The sequence below is a fragment of the Peromyscus leucopus genome, chromosome 14 (assembly GCF_004664715.2).
Source record: "Peromyscus leucopus breed LL Stock chromosome 14, UCI_PerLeu_2.1, whole genome shotgun sequence".
Taxonomy (NCBI): Eukaryota; Metazoa; Chordata; class Mammalia; order Rodentia; family Cricetidae; genus Peromyscus; species Peromyscus leucopus.
In genome coordinates this window covers 76,247,065-76,266,410 of record NC_051075.1, presented here as the reverse complement: position 1 = coordinate 76,266,410, position 19,346 = coordinate 76,247,065, and the positions used below count along the sequence as shown (strand labels likewise).

General features: G+C 42.3%; 1 protein-coding gene across 1 annotated transcript; it reads right to left on the bottom strand.

Annotated features, from left to right (window-relative positions):
• Positions 1-14,010: 14,010 nt before the first annotated feature.
• LOC114683762 (leucine-zipper-like transcriptional regulator 1) lies at positions 14,011-16,833 on the bottom strand. Its single transcript, XM_037210842.1, is given in 4 exon segments — positions 14,011-14,621; positions 14,624-14,806; positions 14,809-16,798; positions 16,801-16,833. Coding segments are annotated over 4 exon segments (2,514 nt in total). The 3' UTR covers positions 14,011-14,313.
• Between the last annotated feature and the right edge of the window lie 2,513 nt (positions 16,834-19,346).

The following is a 19,346-nucleotide window of genomic DNA, read 5'->3' as shown; positions in this document are numbered from 1 at the left end:
CATATCTGGGCTATACCATTTTGGCATTCATCATAATAATTCACACAGTGTTCAAACACTGGTTTAAGAACAAAGATGAGTCATTATTGGGACTGATACAGGCTTTAAAAGATAGCAATGAAGGCTTACAGAAAAAGATTCTCTCTCTGGAATCTGCTTTCAAAGATAGCAATGAAGGCTTAGAGAAAAGGATTCTTTCTCTAGAATCTGCTAATCAGGATTTACAAAACAGGCTTGTACCCAAAATTGATTTTATTGATAATAAATATGAATATTTAATGGATAGAACACTAACTCTCCAGAGTGAAGTTGTGGCTACTCAGACAGTATATAAGGAAGAAAGATTATCGTTAATTGATAGGATAAGGTCCATGGAATCATGTGTTTCTGAGGAACATAAAAACTTCTATGATTCCATGAGAAATATGGAGTCCCTTGCAAGAGAGGAGGTTCACTCCCTAGAACAGACCCTAGGTGCTCGTTTGCAAGCCCTAGAAGAAACTCTCAGTAAACATGACAAGGGAACTAATAAGCAGAAGGTCAAGACCATAGAGGTTGTAACATCTCCAAATGGCTCTCATACAATGGCTTATCCTGTTATTGTCCATGAGAAGCCAGCAGATGACACACACCCCGAGCCATATATGACATATACATTACAACCAATTTCAACAAGGGACTTTAAAAATATAAAGGAAGCAGTAGTTACGTATGGGATACAATCCACATATGTAAAACAGATGTTAAATTCGTGGTCTACCTCACATAGAATCATTCCAGATGACTGGCATCAGTTAATTTCAGCTGTTCTAGAATATAGTCAGCAGTTACAGTGGAAAAGCTGGTTGAGAGAAGAGGCAAAAAATTTAGAACAACAAGGTAAAATCAGAGGTTTTGTGATCTCCCAAGATCAAATACTTGGTGAGGGATGTTTCGCTGACAGGAATGTACAAGCCACTTATGATGAGCATACAATATCCCTATGCCGTACAGCAGCTCTAAATGCTTGGGAAAAAATTCCAGAACCTGGAAAACCAACTGAGGTATACACAAAGATATTTCAGGGACCGCAGAACCCTTCACTGATTTTTTACAAAGACTGAACAGAGCTATAACAAGAGCTGTGTCAGACAAAGAATTAAGAAAAGTATTAACTGAGTCCTTGGCATTCGACAATGCTAATGCAGAATGCAGAAGAATACTTACACCATTAAAGATCAGATCAGCTCCTTTGGAAGAATGGATTCAATATACTAATGGTGTTCAGTCTCTTAACTACAGTAATGAGGCTTGGATAGGAGAGACAAATCCCAGAGGTGAAAGAAGGCCCCGTGTTACCAAATGTTTTAAGTGTGGTACACCAGGTCATATAAGTAAAAACTGTACATGGGGTACTCCTAGAAGCAATACTCCTTCTAGGAATAGCCTAAACAGGAGACCCCAACCACCTCCTGGATTATGTAGAAGATGTGGCAAAGGCCGACATTGGACCAGTGAGTGCAGATCAAAAATAGATATACAAGGCAACCCTTTACTGGCGGGAAACGCCTCAGGGGCCTCTTGCAGGCCCCCAAACCAAACGTAGTACGAACATTCCCTGCCACTGTGGAAGAAATTCCTCTCCAGGACAACTGAATAAACCAATGCCTAATGTAAAAACTGATACTGCAATGGATGATAAAACAGCTTTGATAGCTGGATCACAGTTTACAAAGAACACTATAAAACAAATATTTTGGCAGACTTCCATAAATGAACAAAGACCAAAGCTTAGAATTCGAATTAATGGCCTGGTTCTGGAGGGCCTGGTAGACACAGGTGCAGATGTGACTATAATTACACCAAAATCATGGCATCCAAATTGGCCTCTTCAAGAGGTAGATGTCCAACTGTTAGGGATTGGCACCCTATCTCAGATAAAACAGAGTTCGAGATGGGTTGAATGCATAGGGCCAGAAGGACAGAGAGGAAGGCTGAAGCCTTATGTAGCAAATGTAGCAGTAAATCTTTGGGGCCGAGATCTGTTACAACAGTGGAATACCCAGATTAAAATTCCTACACTTTCAGAAAAGGAATACAGACCAATGCATGTTTCTAGGAATAATATCATAACATGCTATAAAAATCAGTCACCAACCATTCAGGCTGTTCACAAACAGAGCACGACTGTTGTTGAACTCTCAGAAGTACCAACTGCCTTACCTTTAAAATGGCTAACTAATAAACCTGTCTGGGTTGGACAATGGCCTTTGACAAAAGAGAAGCTACAAGCTTTAGAACAGCTGGTTCAAGAGCAGTTAAATGCTCAACACATTGAAGAATCTACCAGTCCTTGGAATTCTCCTGTATTTGTTATTAAAAAAAAATCTGGTAATTGGAGAATGCTGACAGATCTGAGAGCTATTAATAAAGTAATTCAGCCAATGGGCTCCCTACAGACTGGGATGCCCTTGCCCTCTATGCTACCAAAAGAATGGCCTATAATAGTTATTGACTTAAAAGACTGTTTCTTTACCATACCCTTACAGGAAAATGATAGAGAAAAATTTGCCTTCACAGTACCTAATTATAATAATTCTCAGCCAGTCAAGAGATATCAATGGAAGGTCCTCCCACAGGGAATGTTAAACAGTCCTACTTTGTGTCAATACTTTGTGCAGAAACCATTAGAGATAATTCGTGTAAAGTTTCCACAATCCATAATTTATCACTATATGGATGATATCCTATTAGCTGATCAAAGTTAGATACATTGGAAAGCATGTTTGAAGAAGTAAAAAAGTTTTGCCTCGCTGGGGACTGCAAATTGCTCCTGAAAAAATACAAAGAGGAGATTCTATTAATTACTTAGGATATAAGATAGAGCTACAAAAAATTAGACCCCAAAAGGTACAACTAAGAAGAGATAGATTGAAGACTCTTAATGATTTTCAAAAGTTATTAGGAAGCATTTCCAACTTACTGGGTATCATGGGAATACCCAAAGATGGACTACAAAATTTGGCTAATACTCTAGAAGGGGACAAAGAATTAAATAGTCCAAGAGAATTATCAGCCGAAGCTGAGAAGGAATTGGCTCTAGTAGAAAAGACAATTCGAGAAGCACATGTGGATCGTGTGGATCCAGAACTTAAATGCATTCTTGTCATATTCCCCTCCAGACATTCCCCAACAGGTATTTTGATGCAGAGGGAAGATATTATATTGGAATGGATATTCCTACCACGTAAACCAAATAAGAAATTAAAGACTTATATAGAAAAGATCTCTGATTTGATTCAAAAGGGTAAATTAAGACTTCGCCAGTTGACAGGAATGGACCCAGCAGAAATTGTAGTACCATTAACTAATGAGGAAATTTCATCACTATGGAAAGATAATGAATACTGGCAGAGAGCCTGCAGTAACTTTTTGGGAGAGATTAACAACCACTATCCAAAAGCAAGAGAATAGAATTCATAAAGAAGACTGAATGGGTCCTTCCTCACATTGTACGACAAAAGCCAATTTCTGGAGTCCTCACATTCTATACTGATGCAAATAAATCAGGGAAAGCAGGATATAAATCAGGAGACTTAAGTAAAGTGGTGCAAAGTCCATATAGCTCTGTACAAAAGGCAGAACTGTATGCCATTCTTATGGTACTGATGGACTTCACAGAACCCCTCAATATAGTCACTGACTCTCAATATGCAGAGAGAGTTGTTTTACATATTGAAACTGCTGAATTTATTCCTGATAATACAGAATTAACTTCATTATTCATACAATTGCAGGAAATCATCAGAAAAAGGGAACATCCTATATATATAACACATATCAGATCCCATACAGGTCTGCCAGGACCTTTAGCACAAGGTAATGATGAGATTGATCAGTTACTAATAGGTAATGTGCTAGAAGCTTCAGAATATCATAAGAAACACCATATAAATAGCAAAGGTTTGAAGAAGGATTTCTCCATCACTTGGCAACAGGCTAGGATATTGTGAAAAAATGTCCTACTTGTTCCATCTATAACCAAACTCCATTACCTGCAGGGAGTAATCCAAAAGGTATACAAAGAAATGAAATTTGGCAGATGGATGTGTTTCATTTTGCAGAATTTGGAAGATTAAAGTATGTACATCATACCATTGACACCTATTCAGGATTTCAATGGGCAACTCCTATGAGTTCTGAAAAGGCTGATTCTGTGATTACACACCTATTAGAAGTTATGGCCATCATGGGAATACCTGTACAAATTAAGACAGACAATGCCCCAGCATATGTCTCCAATAAAATGAGACAGTTCTTTGCTTATTATAATATAAAGCATGTTACAGGTATACCACACAATCCCACAGGCCAAGCAGTCATAGAGAGATCCAATCGAACTTTAAAGGATATGCTAAATAAACAGCAACAGGTAACAATGACTCCTAGAAATAGACTGCATAGTGCTTTATTAACCTTGAATTTTCTCAATGCTAATGAGAAAGGAACAACAGCTGCGGAGAGACATTGGACAACAGACAAAACTCCTGAGCTAAACCAACCAGTTTATTTTAAGGATGTGCTGACCTCAGAATGGAAACCTGGATATGTTCTACGTTGGGGAAGGGGTTTTGCCTTTGTTTCTGCAGGAGAAGAAAAGCTATGGATACCAACAAAATTAATAAAAATTCGATTCGAACAGGAAAAACCCTTGATGAAGAGAAGTAAAAGATCATCCACCAATGTGACATCTCTACAAGTTGTAAGAAAAATTTAACAATCAAAGGGTGGGGTAGGGTTCTGTTTTTGTCTTTCCAGGATAATGGAAATACCCATCTTCCAAAACTCATAAGGCCTTGGATATCCGGATGTTTACAGCAGAAAGGAAGAATCTATTGGTACCAATCTACACATGGTAAAATCTCACTGTCTAACATCTTTCTCTCTATCAATCTAGAAAAGTTGTGGTTCCAATTCAATTATAGCCAAGCTGGCTTTGGAGATGGAATTGGCTCACTCCTTCTCTAAACCCAAGCATATTGCTAAAAGAAAAGTTTAAGAGATTCTTCAGTCCCATATCAGAAGAGCCCTCTGGTGTGAGACAGAAGGAAACCAATAAAAAGGGACCATTGTCTTCTAAATTCTAATTCTCTCCATGCTTACTCTTGATTTCTCAGAATCCTTTCTTACATGCTATGTCCTCTTTAAATCCAAACCTCCCATTTTTGATAACAAATAAGTTTTTCCAATAGCAATCTCAGAAGTCACCAGAAGGAAGATGGGGCCCCAACAACAACAACTCTACCCAATCCAGAATGATGCCATGGTAATCATCATCATACTACACTTCTTGCCAGAATTTCAGACAATCTTACCCATTACTCTAAAACTTGCTGCAGAACCTACAGTTAGTCTAACTGAGATTTAACTATCTGAGCTTTCTCACAGTACCCAACAGAGATAACATCACCCCTAAACGGCAGGAAGCAATTCTAAGAAAACGACGCCCCTTCTCCCTTAGGTTTCATAATTCTCAGGGTTATGGATGACGGTTATAGGGTTGGGGGTGGAAGAAAATATTAACTCAGTATTGTAAAAAAAAAAAGGGGGGGGGAGAAGAAATGGAACAGATAGGTATAAGATATGATGGTAAATCATTGTATATACTAGTAAACAAACTTAGTAAAATAGCAACCTTAGATAATTTGCACTGTAATTTGTACTGTTATAGATTCTTATATGTTGATACAAATGTAAACTATTTTTATACTCCTGTTTAAGATAATTTGTATATTGATACAAATACAGAACTATATTTGTTATAATGTACATATATTTCTACTCTTATTTGAAACATTTTTATATTGATACAAATGTAAATTTATATCTGTCATACTTTATATATGTTCTACTTCTGTTTAGGATATTCGGTATATTGATATATATTTAATATTATTGTCATATTGCATATCGCACTATATATTCCTACCTCTGTTATAAATATCTTGTGTATTGTCACAATTTTGAAGTCATCGTTCTTCACCATACATTTGCTTATAGACTGTTTACCTTATTTATGTGAAGCCTTAGTCCTTAGGTTATTTCGATAGATAAGATTTATAGATTTATAGTCGCCTATGCCTGTCATCTCTATAGTTACGTTAGTTAGGTTATCCAGATTTACAGATACATAGGTCAGATGGGCAGGTAATCTTCAAACACTTCATAGACCTGGAGAATATGGCATTTAAATAACTTAGAATTCTGTTGACGTGAGACACAATTGCTCCTGGCTGCACCAATTGATCCCGAGAGAATGTTGGGCTTCTAAGACATTTCCATTTGGAAGTTTGTCTTTTGGCACAAAATGGCCTACTGGGCAAAGAACTGCCCTTGCCTTGATGGCTGACAGTACAAATGCAATGCTGTCCTTTCTGGACAAGCGGGACACAAGGAAAGCGACCACTGTACTCTGCCAAGACAGGGTAAGATGGTCTTTCAGAAATCCTGCTTCTGAAAATGGTCTGTCAGATACTCTAGGCCTGTAGCCAATTTGAATGCACCAACAATGCTGAGAAACATTAGGTGACTGTCCAGGCTGCCAGCTGTCTTGGTCTACTCTTGCAAGATTCCCGAAAGTTGCTTGCATCCATCTACCATTTCTCAGGTACCATTATGTTCCTTCTCAGGTCTTTGATGGGATTGAAGACTAGCAGTTATAGTTACAACTTAGTATATATAATATCTTAGATAGAACATATTAAGTATTAGATTCAGGTTCTTTAGGATAGGACACCTTTGAATGATCTTTATAACATGCTGTTTACCTATGCTCTATACTTCTCTGGATTTTAGTATGTGTTTCTTGCTTGATATTGTTTGCATTGGTTGTAGTTACATCTTATCTAGGTCATTATCTCTCATTATTTCTGGACAATATTTGATAACCATTCCTTTGTATATAGTCTTGTATTAGTTTAGAACCTTCTTATTTAGACAAAAAGGGGGAGATGTAGTGGGTAGCCATTCCAGCTTGGTTCTGGAAGTTCCAACCCCCATTGAGACTCTGGCAACTGTCACGCCTACGAGGCGGGGCGAGGGGAGGCGCCTGGGGACCCAAGAGCTGGATGGGCCAGCGCTCTGCTCTGGGCGCTCTCTCGGTGCCAGGACGCTGACCAGTGCAGATTGACTGTGTAGAGCTCCGGAGAACACCGCTGGACTGCATTACACCTTCCCCAGACCCTGCGACCTACCCATTACTTAATTTGTGAGTTACGCCATTAAATAAATATCCTTTTAACTACGTGGAGTGGCCAAAATAATTTCTCCAATAATTCTCCTTTTTCCAGATTTCTTTTTAATAAAAAATACAGAAGAATTCCAAGGAGTGGTTGATTCCTCAATATGTTGAGCATTTAGCTGCTCCAGTACCAGCTGTTCTAAGACCTGTAAATTTTCTGATGTCAAAGGCCATTGTTCTACCCAGACAGGTTTGCCAATCAACCATTTTAAAGGTAGGGCTGTTGGCACCTTTGAAAGAATAGCAGCTGTTGTGCCATTTTTGTACAACCTGAATGGTCAATGACTGTTCTTTATAATACATTTTAATACTTTTCCCAGAAACAGACATTAGGTTATGATTTGTTTCTGAGATTGAAGGAAGGTTAATTTGTGTATTCTGTTGCTGTAACAAATCACATCCCCATAATTTCATTGCTATATTAGCCATGTGTGCCTTCAATTTTCCTGTCTGTCCTTCTGACTCTATACATTTGATCAATCTCATGTTTTGTTTTACCTAAGATAAAGTTCCAATTCCTATAAGCTAAACATTCACCTCCTAAAGAGGCCAATCTGGTTGCCAAGATTTTGGTGAAATTATTGTTACATCTGCCCCTGTGTCTACAAGACCTTCAATTATAATGTCATTTATCTTTAGCTTTGGTCTTTGACCATTCATGGAAGTTTACCAAAATATTTGCTTTGTGGTTTCTCTTGAAATTTTTGTCTTATCTTCTAAAGCTGTTCTATCATCCAGAGCAGTATGGTTGTTTTTTGAAATGGGCATTAGGTCCTTTAATTGCTCTGGTGAGAAGTTTCCCCATGGTGACAGAGAGTGACTGAATGAAATTTGACATGGAGGCTTACAAGAGGTTCCCCAAGGCATTTCCTGACTGTCCCTTGTTGATCTGTATTCAGTTGTCCAGTGTCAGTCAGCCTTTGATGCACTTTCTACATACTCCAGTAGGCAGGGACCTTATGTTTGGATTATTCCTACAAACAATATTTGCCCTATCTACAATCCCTTTTTAGGTAACCTTGTTTGCCACAATTAAAACACCTGACATTTTTTTTTTCAAGCTTCTGGAAATAACCTTTCCTTTCCAAACATCATCATTGTTATGAGATTCAATATTGACTGTATCTCAGATCCATTCCTCTATAGGTGCTGATTTTGCCTTTAAAAGCCTAATTATCCTTTTGCATTGGGAATTAGCATTTTCAAAAGTCAAATGCTCAATTAATATTTGTCTAGCTTCTGAATTTTGTATTATTCTATTTACAACTGAAATCAATCTTTGTAAAAAAAAATCAGTGAAGGTTTTTTTCAGTGCCTTATATAACATTAGTTAATATCTCTGTTCTCTTTCTGACTTCTTTAATTCTATCCCAAGTATTCAAAACTGCTGCATGGCATAGAGCCAGGGTGTGGTCATCATATAGAGACTGTCTTTGTATATCAGCATAATCACCATTTCCAAAAAGTTGGTCTTGGGAGATTTCAATATCTCTAGTCCTACTTCATCTTTCCACCAGGTTCTTCACTGTAATTGAGGATCAGGTTCCAATACTGCGTAATCAAGTCTCTCCAGTCTTGTGTGGCAATTCTGTTACTAGTTGAATATGAATTTATCACCTCCATCACAAAAGGTGAATATATACCATATGAGACCATCACTTGCTTAATCTCCTCAAATCTAACATTTCCACAGGAATCCAGTCAGCTCTTGCATAGCCTTGGGGATACCTGTCATTTGGCAGTTGATCCTATAAGGTGACTGGATTAATTAAGGTTGGTTGTTTGATAACCTTAAGCTGTTCCTCTCTAATTTTATAATGTAATGGTTAGGTTGCTTTTACTTTAAATTCCTCTGCCTGTGTCTGAATAGCTCTATTATCTGCTTTAATGAGTTTTTCTTAGGCTTATGTCTTCTGAATATTAAGTTTTTCTAAAGTTTGCATATTATCACTCACCTTTTTGCTCTCTTCAGAAGTAAATATTTCTAGAGCTTTTATCTCATCAGTCAAAATTGTATTAATCTCCTTGGTCTTTTTGTTCTCTTCAGCAATACATAGCTCTAGAGCTTTTTATCTCATTGGCCAAAATTGTATTAATCTCCTTAGTTATTTTGCTCTCTTCAGTAGTAAATATTTCTAGAGTTTTTATCTTATTGGTCAAAATTGTATTATTCTCCTTAGTAATTATTAGTAAGGCATGCATATTATCAGTAGTAGCCTTTTCTAAGACCTGTATCTTGACATTCATATCAACCAACTTTTCTAGGAAGATATCAAGAATTATCAAAATGATAAAGATTATAATTGACATTACACAAGTCCCATCTAAGTTAATTATCCCCTCATTTAATTGTTCCATTTTTAAACCATACATTGTGTAATCATACATAGACCTAACTTCTTCCATCGTAATATTGTTTTCCATTTTTGAACATGAGAAAAAAACTCCTTTAAAATTTTTTTTCACTTTAAGAATTCCCAATTGTCTCACCAAATCTGTTGCTGATGGTGGAGATGGTGGTTAAATGTGAGGCTGACTGCTGCTGTATAGAATAGTAGAAGCCCAAGTAGGTGTCAAGGAAGCTACCTAGTGTGGCAGGAGCCCAAGGAGGGGGTCCAGGGGAAACCCACAACCCACCAGGAGAGGGAGCTGGCTATCTGAAAAACACAGGGGATAGAGGGGAAGAAGCATGTGTGGCCAGAGTTATCTGAGGGCAGAGCTGGCCAGTGGTGAGGGGCTAACTCTGGTGGCATTTGGAGCCCAAGTGCTTCTGGAGTTTGCTGCAGAGAGGCTGCAACAGAAAAATCTCAGACTTGCTCAGAGGGCTTGGGGGAAAATGAAAATCTAGCCTGCGGGGCAGTGACTATGGCAGGAGCCCCTGCATGCAGCTCCAGCATGTGCCAGTGGCTGCAAAGTCACAGGCAAGCAGCTTTTTCATGAATTCATGCCCCAAAAGTTGGATGACAGATGAAGTGTGATCTTACTTTGTCTTATCAATAAAAACCAGGAGTCAGATATTGGGGTAAAAGCTCAAAGATCAGAGAAACAGAGGAGCAGCTACAAACATTTCCTACCCCTCAGAGTCCTCTGACTAAAAGGGCTGAGATCCTGTCTTTGCCCTCTTTATCACTTCCTCTCTCTGCCCAGTCTCATCATTTCCTGTCTCCTGTCTGTACAGACCTCCAGACCCCTATGGTTAACTAACGGCTAGCTCTATCCTCTAATCTCTAGGCAAACTTTATTTGTCAAAACACAAACAAAATATCACACAACACATGGGTGACTTATTAATCTGGGTCATTGATTGAATTCCATTGATCAACCTGTGTGATTTTATGCAAATTTCATGAACTTTTTATTACTATAGCTCTGTAGCACAGCTTGAAATCAGGGATGGTGATACCTCTGGAAGTTCTTTTCTTGTACAGGATATTTTTTTAGCTATCCTGGGTTATGTTGGCTTTCTATATGAAGTTGAGTATTGTCTTTTCAAGATCTATAAATAATTGTGTTGGAATTTTGAGGGGGATTGCATTGAACCTGTAGATTGCTTTTGGTAGGATAGCCATTTTTACTATGTTGATCCTACTTATCCCTGAGCATGGGAGATCTTTCCTTCTTCTGGTATCTTCTTCAGTTTCTTTCTTCAAAGACTTGAAGTTATTATCATATAAGTCTTTATTTGCTTGGTGTGAAATAAAATGGTCCTCAAAGGAAGAGGCACTATTAAGAGGTGTGGACTTATTGGAGGAAGTGTGTCAATGTGGCGGTGGGCCTTGAGGTCTCTTTTGCTCAAACTTACCTCAGTATAATTTCCAGTTGACTTCCTGCTGCCTCTGGTCAAGATGTAGTCAGTACCATGTCTGCCTGAATGCTACCATGCTCCCCATCATGATGATAATGGATTGAACCTCTGAAATTTAAGCCACCATCTCAATTAAATGTTTTATTTGTAAGAGTTGCTGAGGTCATGGTGTCTTTTTTACAGCAACACAAACTCTAACTAAGACAGAAGTTGGTGTGGGTATTGCTGTGATTGGTATGACCATGTTTTTGTTTGGAGAAATTTGGACTTTGGTAATTTGGGTTAGGAAAACAGTGGGATGTTTTAATCACTGCTTAATGGGCCATACTAGTAGAAACTAAGTGCCATACTTAGTACCACATGGAAGACAGTGGTACTAAGAGTTATTTGAACTATGAGGGGCTCACTCAAGAGATTTCAGAAAAGAATTTTAGTATTCTGCCTAGAGATCATTCTTGTGATATTTTAGTGAAGAAAGTAGCTGCTTTTTGCCCTGTTAGAAGAGTCTGCCTGAAGCTAAAGTGAACAGTTTTGGATTAATTCAGTTGGCAGAGGAAATCTCAAAACAGCCTAGTATAGACTCTGTTAGTAGCTGCTAGTGTTAATTCTAATGAAGACATATAATGAAAAGGAACAAGCTGAGCAAGGAAAAATATTTGAGGAGAAAAAGAGCACCAGAAAGCAAAATGGAGCTAAGTTTTTTATTCAAGGAGATAAACAGATTAAGAAATGGAATATAGGGAGTGGTGCCCTCAGAAAAAGATCTCACCCAGCTATGTTTCTGACTTGTGAAAAGGAACTAAAGAAAAGTTTAGAGTCAGGTATGCACATCTTTAATCCCAGCACTGGGAAGGCAGAGGCTGGTTGATCTCTGAGTTTGAGGCCAGTCTGGTCGACAGAGCAAATTCAATGACAGTCAAGTTTAGGCAGTGTAGGAAAATATAAAGCTGGTGAAGATGTGATTAAACAAGGGGACCATGTTCCAGCTCAGCAAGCAGCAGAACTTGGCAGCTTCAGCCATGTAGTTCTGGCTTTAGAGTTAAGGACAGAAGAAATGGGTCATGGAATTTGCCTCTGTGCCTGGCATGCTGAGGCCAGGCATATGGTAGGGGTGTCCATCCATGAATGGAGGCCTAGTAGAGGCCATTGTGTGAAGTTGGGAAGTGAGGCCTGGATTGTCTTGGAGATCCCAAGATGTTAGAGATGCCAGAGTTCTGAGATACCTGCCAAGGAGGACTGCTAATAGGAAGTGGAACCAACCCAGGAGAATGAAGTTTACTGCAGTCAACAAAACTGAAAGGAGTTGGAGATCTGAAGAGCATTTTGACGTCAGACATGGAAATGCAGAGTTTGGAGTCTGTCCAGCTGGTTTCTGGTCTTGCCTTGGTTCAGTATGTCCTTACTATGCTTTTTTTATTTTTATTTTTACAGGGGGAATTACAGTTAAGAGATTGCCATGTGTCTCAGAAGAGACTTTGGACTTTGAAACAAGTTTAAGATGGTTATGCACTATGGGAACTTTTGAAGTTGGACTGAATGCATTTTTTTGTATTATGATATGGCTACAAGCTTTTGGGGGCCAGGGAGTGAAAATGACCCCCAAAGGGAATGGCACTATTAGGAGGTGTGGCTTCATTGGAGGAAGTGTGTCACTGTTGAGGCAGGCTTTGAGGTCTCTTTTGCTCAAGCTTCCCTCAGTGTGACTTCCTGTTGCCTTCTGTTCAAGATGCAGCCAGCACCACGTCTGTCTGCATACCACCATGCTCCCTGTCATGATGATAATGAACCGAACCTCTGAAATTCTAAGCCATGACCTCAATTAAATGTTTTCTTTGTAAGAGTTAAAAACCCAAACTAAGACACTTGATTAGAGTTATGCCATGATATTTTATATTATTTGTGGCAATTGTGAAGGGTGTTGTTTCCCTGATTTCTTCTTTAGTCCATTTTTTTTTTGTATATAGTAGGGCTACTGATTTTTTTTTTCTTTTTGGAGCCCTAGGTGAATGTTTATTTGTATCCTGTGTAGAGAGGATGAATGTCCAGTTACAGGGGTCAGCAAGATTTGCCGACTGAAGTTTTCAGGTGTTCCCCCGAAAAGAGGCTTGGATGAGGTCACAACCTTGGGGGAAGGGCTGACAGCACAACTGACTCACACCCAGCCTGCCTGGCTGCCCACCATAGGCGGGACCCTCCACTTAGCTCAGCTCAGCTGCCATCAGCTTGTGCCTAGTAGTACCTCATCTTCTAACCAGACCACTTCCTGGATGTCTGTATGGGACTGCCACCCAGGGCACCTTTCTACCTGGAGCCCCACAGCATGGGGTGATGGAGCACAGGAGGGAAATGTTTTAAGTCCAAGGAAAAGTCAAGCATTTCTCCAAAATGAGTTCTGCCTTCCTAGGACAGAATAGGTTCCTGTACAAAGAAAAAAAAAAGGGGTCCACTATGCTGTATTGGGATGTCAGGTAACAAGGATGGATGCCCCGGACAGTCCCGGTCTCTGGGGAGATATCTCGGGTACTCAGTTTTCTCTCCCTTGTGACTGACACCATGTGTTGACATGGGCAGAACGGGAAGATGTGCTAACCCCACATCTGGGGAATCTCCTAAGCCATAGAACTGTCATGGGCTTCAGGAGGGCAGACCAAAGGTGGCCGCCATGCCAGCCAGGTGTGTACATAGCATTGCCACAGCTTTATAGGAGGCATGTCAGTGGCAGAACACACACAGGAGTGTTTCTGCTGACTTCTCTCTGGCCCAGATACGCACACTGGGTGGGCCAGAAATGCAGCCTTCTCTGGGAGGCTTAGCTACACTTGCTGCCCTGTGGGCTGGGAGCAAAACCTTCTAAAGTTCATGTCTAGGATCAGATCACTGTCACTGGTCCCCATTAAGTTCTGGGTAAGGAGTGGAATGCACCCTATTGTTAGTTAGAGTAGCTTGCCAAGCCCTCACCCCTAACAGTAGGATTCTATGTCTGGATCCACAGCACACATCATCTTTCTACCGCTGAGTGGCGTCCCTGAGCCTTGGTCTCCTTGGGGGAGGGGTCAGCTGGGGAGGGAGTCTGCTTCACTTGCCATCTCTGTGGGGCCTGTGTCCTCAATGAGTTCCTGTCACCTCAGTGCCCTGTGGGCGCTGGGAACCACAGGTGTGGTCACTGTCGGTGGAGATGTGGCCAATCAGTCGAGTGTCATCACTCTCCAAACAGAGTCTTCCAAGATCCTCAGATGTCGGCACCCAGCTCTGCACACTGCTTGTCAGAGATGTGGGAGGCCAGGGAGTCTATGATGTCCAGCAGCAGCTGCTGGCTTAGCAACCGCAGTGTGGGCAGCTTAGAGACCTTGGTGAATTGGTGCACAATGATGTGCAAGCAGTGCCGCTTCATGTCCAGTGCCTGCGTCTTGTCAGCCGCCTCCAGAATCTGTAGCAGGTTCTGCACGGTCACGTTCATCTCCAGGTTCTGCTTGCAGTATGCCTGCAGTCTGTTGTTGTAGAAGTCATAGTAGTAGGGGGCCGCAAATAGGTAAAGGAGTCCTCAGGGGGCATGTTGACCTCTCCATAGTAGATGTAACGTAGCATGGACTCAAAGGCCTGTCTGCTGGGCACCATCTCCCCGATAGAGATGTTCACCTGCCCATCCTCCGGCATGAATGAACGGAACATGGCCTCAAAGTAGCTAGAACGGGCAGCGAGGATGGCTTTGTGGGCCGGTCGTGGTGGCCGTCCAGTAGCAGTGTGATGTCACAGAACTCCGAGCCTGCCCCCTCCAGGTATGCCTTCATGTCCTGGATCAAAGATGTGCCAATGTCCACGGGTTGATCCGAGGGTGCTTGAGGGGGCGGCTGCTGCTTCCGCCGCACAATCTCTACGATCAGTGGGGATGAGAGACGCTCGAACTCCTTCATCATGATCACCTGGTTGAAGTGGGACTCCCTCACTATGAAGTTCAGGCAGTGCTCCTTAAGCTGGCCCAGCTGTAGCCTGGCGGCACTCTCACACACAATCAGCACGTTCTGGAGATCCACGGACGCTTCGATGTACTGCCGACACAGCTGTTCAAGACGGCACAGCTGGAAGCTCAGCGCCAACTTGTACACATCCATGATGAGCAGCACGTCCTCGACATGGCCTTTCCGTGGGTACTTGATCTTGTCTGTGGAGAGAAACTGCATGAGCACCTTGAATGGCCGGGCCTCGGCCTCACGAATGGCCACACGTAACAGGGGTGGCCGCGCCCTGCCCACAGCTGCACCAGGGACCTCCCTGGGTGCGAGGGCCCCATCCTCCTCCAGCTTCTGGGCCAGCCACTCTCGAGCCTGCAAGATCTTCCTGCGCAGCCAGCGGCTCCTTGCAGTGACGATGGCAACGTGGCCTTGTACACACTCTTCCTTCTCGCCCAGCACAAACTCCACATTGCAGAACTGGCGGCCCTCCCACAGGCGCCCGTAGTCTTCATGCAGTGTGCACTTGGGGTAGCAAGAGAACTGGAACCTGTACATCTCCCCGCTGCGAATGTTGTTGTCCACAGTGCCCCCAAAGATGTACATGGCGTCAGAGATGACAGCAGCTGCATGTAAGAGCCTCCCACTGGGCAGCTCTGATGCCAGGTGGACAGGCTGCTTGGCTGAGGTGGTGCCAAAGTCTAAGCCAAACACATCTCTGGACTTCTTAAAGCTGCTCCGCTCCTCTGAGGTTAGGATTGATGCCTCCTCAGAAGAGGAAGCTCGCTCAGGCACCTCAGCCCCACCAACCTCACTGTCAGAGCTGGGCTGGACAACCTCCCAAGTCTGGTAGTCCACATCATAGCAGTGCAGCTCATTGGGCAGTGTCTTGTCTGCTGCACCCCCAAACACATAGAGATGACGGTCAAAGGCCACCATGGTGTGCCCATAGCACCATGGTGGGGGTGGGGAGCCCCGGAGCAGGTGCTCAGTGGGGATGCGTGTCCACGTCTTGTCCTTGAATTCGAACTGGAAGAGGTTGTTGGTGATCTTGGCTCCGCTCTGCCCTGAGAATACGAACATCTTATCCCGGCACACAGCCACAGGGAAGTTGCAGCAGGACGGGGGAATCTCCCCACTCTGGGCCACCTCCTCCCAGCATGTGAGCTCTCGGTCTTGGAGGCCAATTGTCCACATGTCGTTCAACCTGGCATTGCCATCATAGCCAGCAAAGATCCAGAGCTTGTCACTGTACACCGTGGCCCCATGGGCTGACCTGGCAACTGGCAACCTCCCTTCAATTTTCCACTCTGTCCACTGGTCGGTTGCAAACTTGTATTCAAAGAGGTCATTCTTATTCTTCAAGTTAGAATTAGAGTAAATATCTCCAGTATAGTCCCCAAAGACGAACATGCTGCTCCCGTAGACGACGGCTGAGTGGTGGTAATGGGGGGCTGGTGGGGTACCTGTGGTAAAGGCTCTGTACCAGGAGCAGTCCTTCACATCAAACCGCAGGAGATCGTTGAGCATCGTCTTTCCGTTGTCTCCACCAAACACATAGATGGCATCCTTATATGCTACGACTGTGTGCTTGCTACGCCGGGCGCCCACGAATTCGTCGCAGGGTGGGAGGTGCCGCCAGCGATGCACTGTTTCGAAGGGTCCAAAGTTGAGCGTCAGGTACTCGACACTGTCTGAGCAGCTGTGGTCAAAGTCCACGCTCGGAGCCACCTTGGAGTGCACCCCTCCTGCCAGGGCCCCGGCTCGATCGCCCCCCCCCCCCAGCCTCCCGGCCCAGCCATCCCCGGTTCAGGCCGGATGGGCTGCCCAGGTTGCAGGGCTCAGGGCCTCCGCCCGGGCGGAGCCGAGGGACCACATTTCCCGAAGAGCCCTGCGCCTATGGCGGTGTACGTCCGGCGGGCGTGCGCCCTGATTTTTTTTTTAGTTGATCTTGTATCTAGCCACTTTTCTGGAGGTGTGAATCAGCTGTAGGAATTCCCTGCTGGAACTTTTGGGGTTGCTCATGTATACTATCATATGATTTATAATAGCAATATCTTGAATTCTTCCTTTCCAATTTATATCCCCTTGATCTCCTTCAGTTGTCTTATTGCTCTCGATAGAACTTCAAGTACCATATTGAATAAATAAGGAGAGAGTGAACAGCCTGGTCTTGTTCCTGATTTTAGTGGAATTGCTTTGAGTTCCTCTCCATTGCTGTTGGCTGTCGGCTTGCTGTATATTGCCTTTATTATGTTTAGGAATGTTCCTTGTATTCCTGATCTCTCCAAGACTTTTGCCATGAAGGGGTGCTGGATTTTGTCAAAGGCTTTTTCAGCATCTAATAAAATGATCGTGTGGGTTTTTTTTTTTTTTTAGTTTGTTGATATGGTGGATTACATTGCCAGATTTTCATATGTTTAACCATCCCTGCATCTCTGGGATGAAGCCTACTTGATCATGGTGGATGATCTTTTTGATGTGTTCCTGGATTTGGTTTGCCAGTATTTTTGCATCTGTGTTCATGAGGTAAATTGGTCTGTAATTCCCTTTCTTTGATCAATCTTTGTGTGGTTTGAGTATCATAGTGACTGTGGCCTCATAAAATGAATTTGGCCATGTTCCTTCTGTTTCTACGTTGTGGAATAATTTGAGGAGTATTTGTGATAACTCTTCTTTGAAAGTCTGGTAGAATTCTTTTCTAAAACCATCTGGCCTTGCCTTTTTTGGTTGGGAAACTTAATGACTGCTTCTATTTCCTTAGGGTTTTTGGTCTATTTACTTTATTTACTTGATTTTGACTTAACTTTGATAAGTGTTATGCATTGAGAAAATTATCCATTTCTTTTAGATTTTCCAATTTGAAGAGTACAGATTTTTGAAGTGTGACCTAATAATTCTCTGGATTTCCTTAGTGTCTATTGTTATGTCCTCCTTTTCACTTCTGATTTTTTAATTTGAATATTCTCTCTGTGTCTTTTAATTAGTTTGGATAAGGGTTTGTCTGTCTTGCTAATTTTCTCAAAGAACCAATGCTTTATTTCATTGATTCTGCATATTGTTTTCTTTGTTTCTTGTAGATGTATTTCTAAACAGTCTTATTAAATAAGAAACACAGATCCCTCAGTCGTTGGATGGGGTTTCTAACACAACAATTAGGGTGTTTGACCATCCCATCACCAGAGTAGGTCAGTTCAGGCTGTCTCTCCACCATTGCCAGCAGTCTATTGTGGGGGTATCTTTGTGGATTTCTGTGGGCCTCTCTAGCACTTTGTTTCTTCCTATTCTCATGTGGTCTTCATTTTACCATGGTCTCCTATTCCTTGTTCTCCCTCTCTGTTCTTGATCCATCTGGGATCTCCCGCTCCCCCAAGCTCTCTTTCCCTTCACCCTCACCCTTCAGTAACCCCACTCATGTCCAGGCTGTTCATGTAGATCTCAGCATCCAGGCAGTGGGACCGGGTCCTGTGCTCATTGCATGAGTTGGCTGTTTGAAACCTGGGGCTTATGCAAGGTCGCTAGGCTCGGCCTGGGAGGAGGGGACTGGACCTGCCTGGACTGAGTCTACCAGGTTGATCTCAGTCCTGGGGGAGGCTTTGCCCTGAAGGAGGTAGGAATAGGGGGTTGGCTGGGGGGAAGGGGAGGGGGCGGGAGGGGGGAGAACAAGGGAATCCGTGGCTGATATGTAGAACTGAATTGTATTGTAAAATAAAATTAAAAAAAAAAACAAAAAACAAAACAAACAAACAAAAAAAAAAAGAAACACAGAGCCAAATACAGGGGTGAAAGCTGTAGAGATCAGAGCAATAGTGATAGCCACCAAACTAACCTTAGCTCACCACACCGCCATCGCTTCCCAAGAGAGCCTCTTTTGGTCTAACCTTCGCCTTTATTGTCTTCCTGTTCTGCCTTCTCATTGACTCTTAACCCAGCCACCTCACTTTCTCATCATTGCCTGTCTATACAGACCTCCAGGTCTCTATGGTTGGTACTGGGATTAAAGGTGTGTGTCACCAGGCTTGGCTGTGTCCTTAAATGCACAGAGATTCTGCCTGCCATGTGATCGGGTTAAGGGCATGTGCTACCACCACCTGACTTCTGTTTATGGCTAGCTATGAACTCTGATCTCCAGGCAAACTTTATTTATTAACATACAAATAAAATATCACATTTCAGCACAAATAAAATATCACCACAGTTTCTATTTTATTGATTTCAACCCCCAGTTTGGTTATTTATTGTCCTATACTCCTCTTGGGTACACTAGCTTCTTTTTGTTCTAGAGCTTTCAGGTATGCTGCTAAGTTGCTAGTAT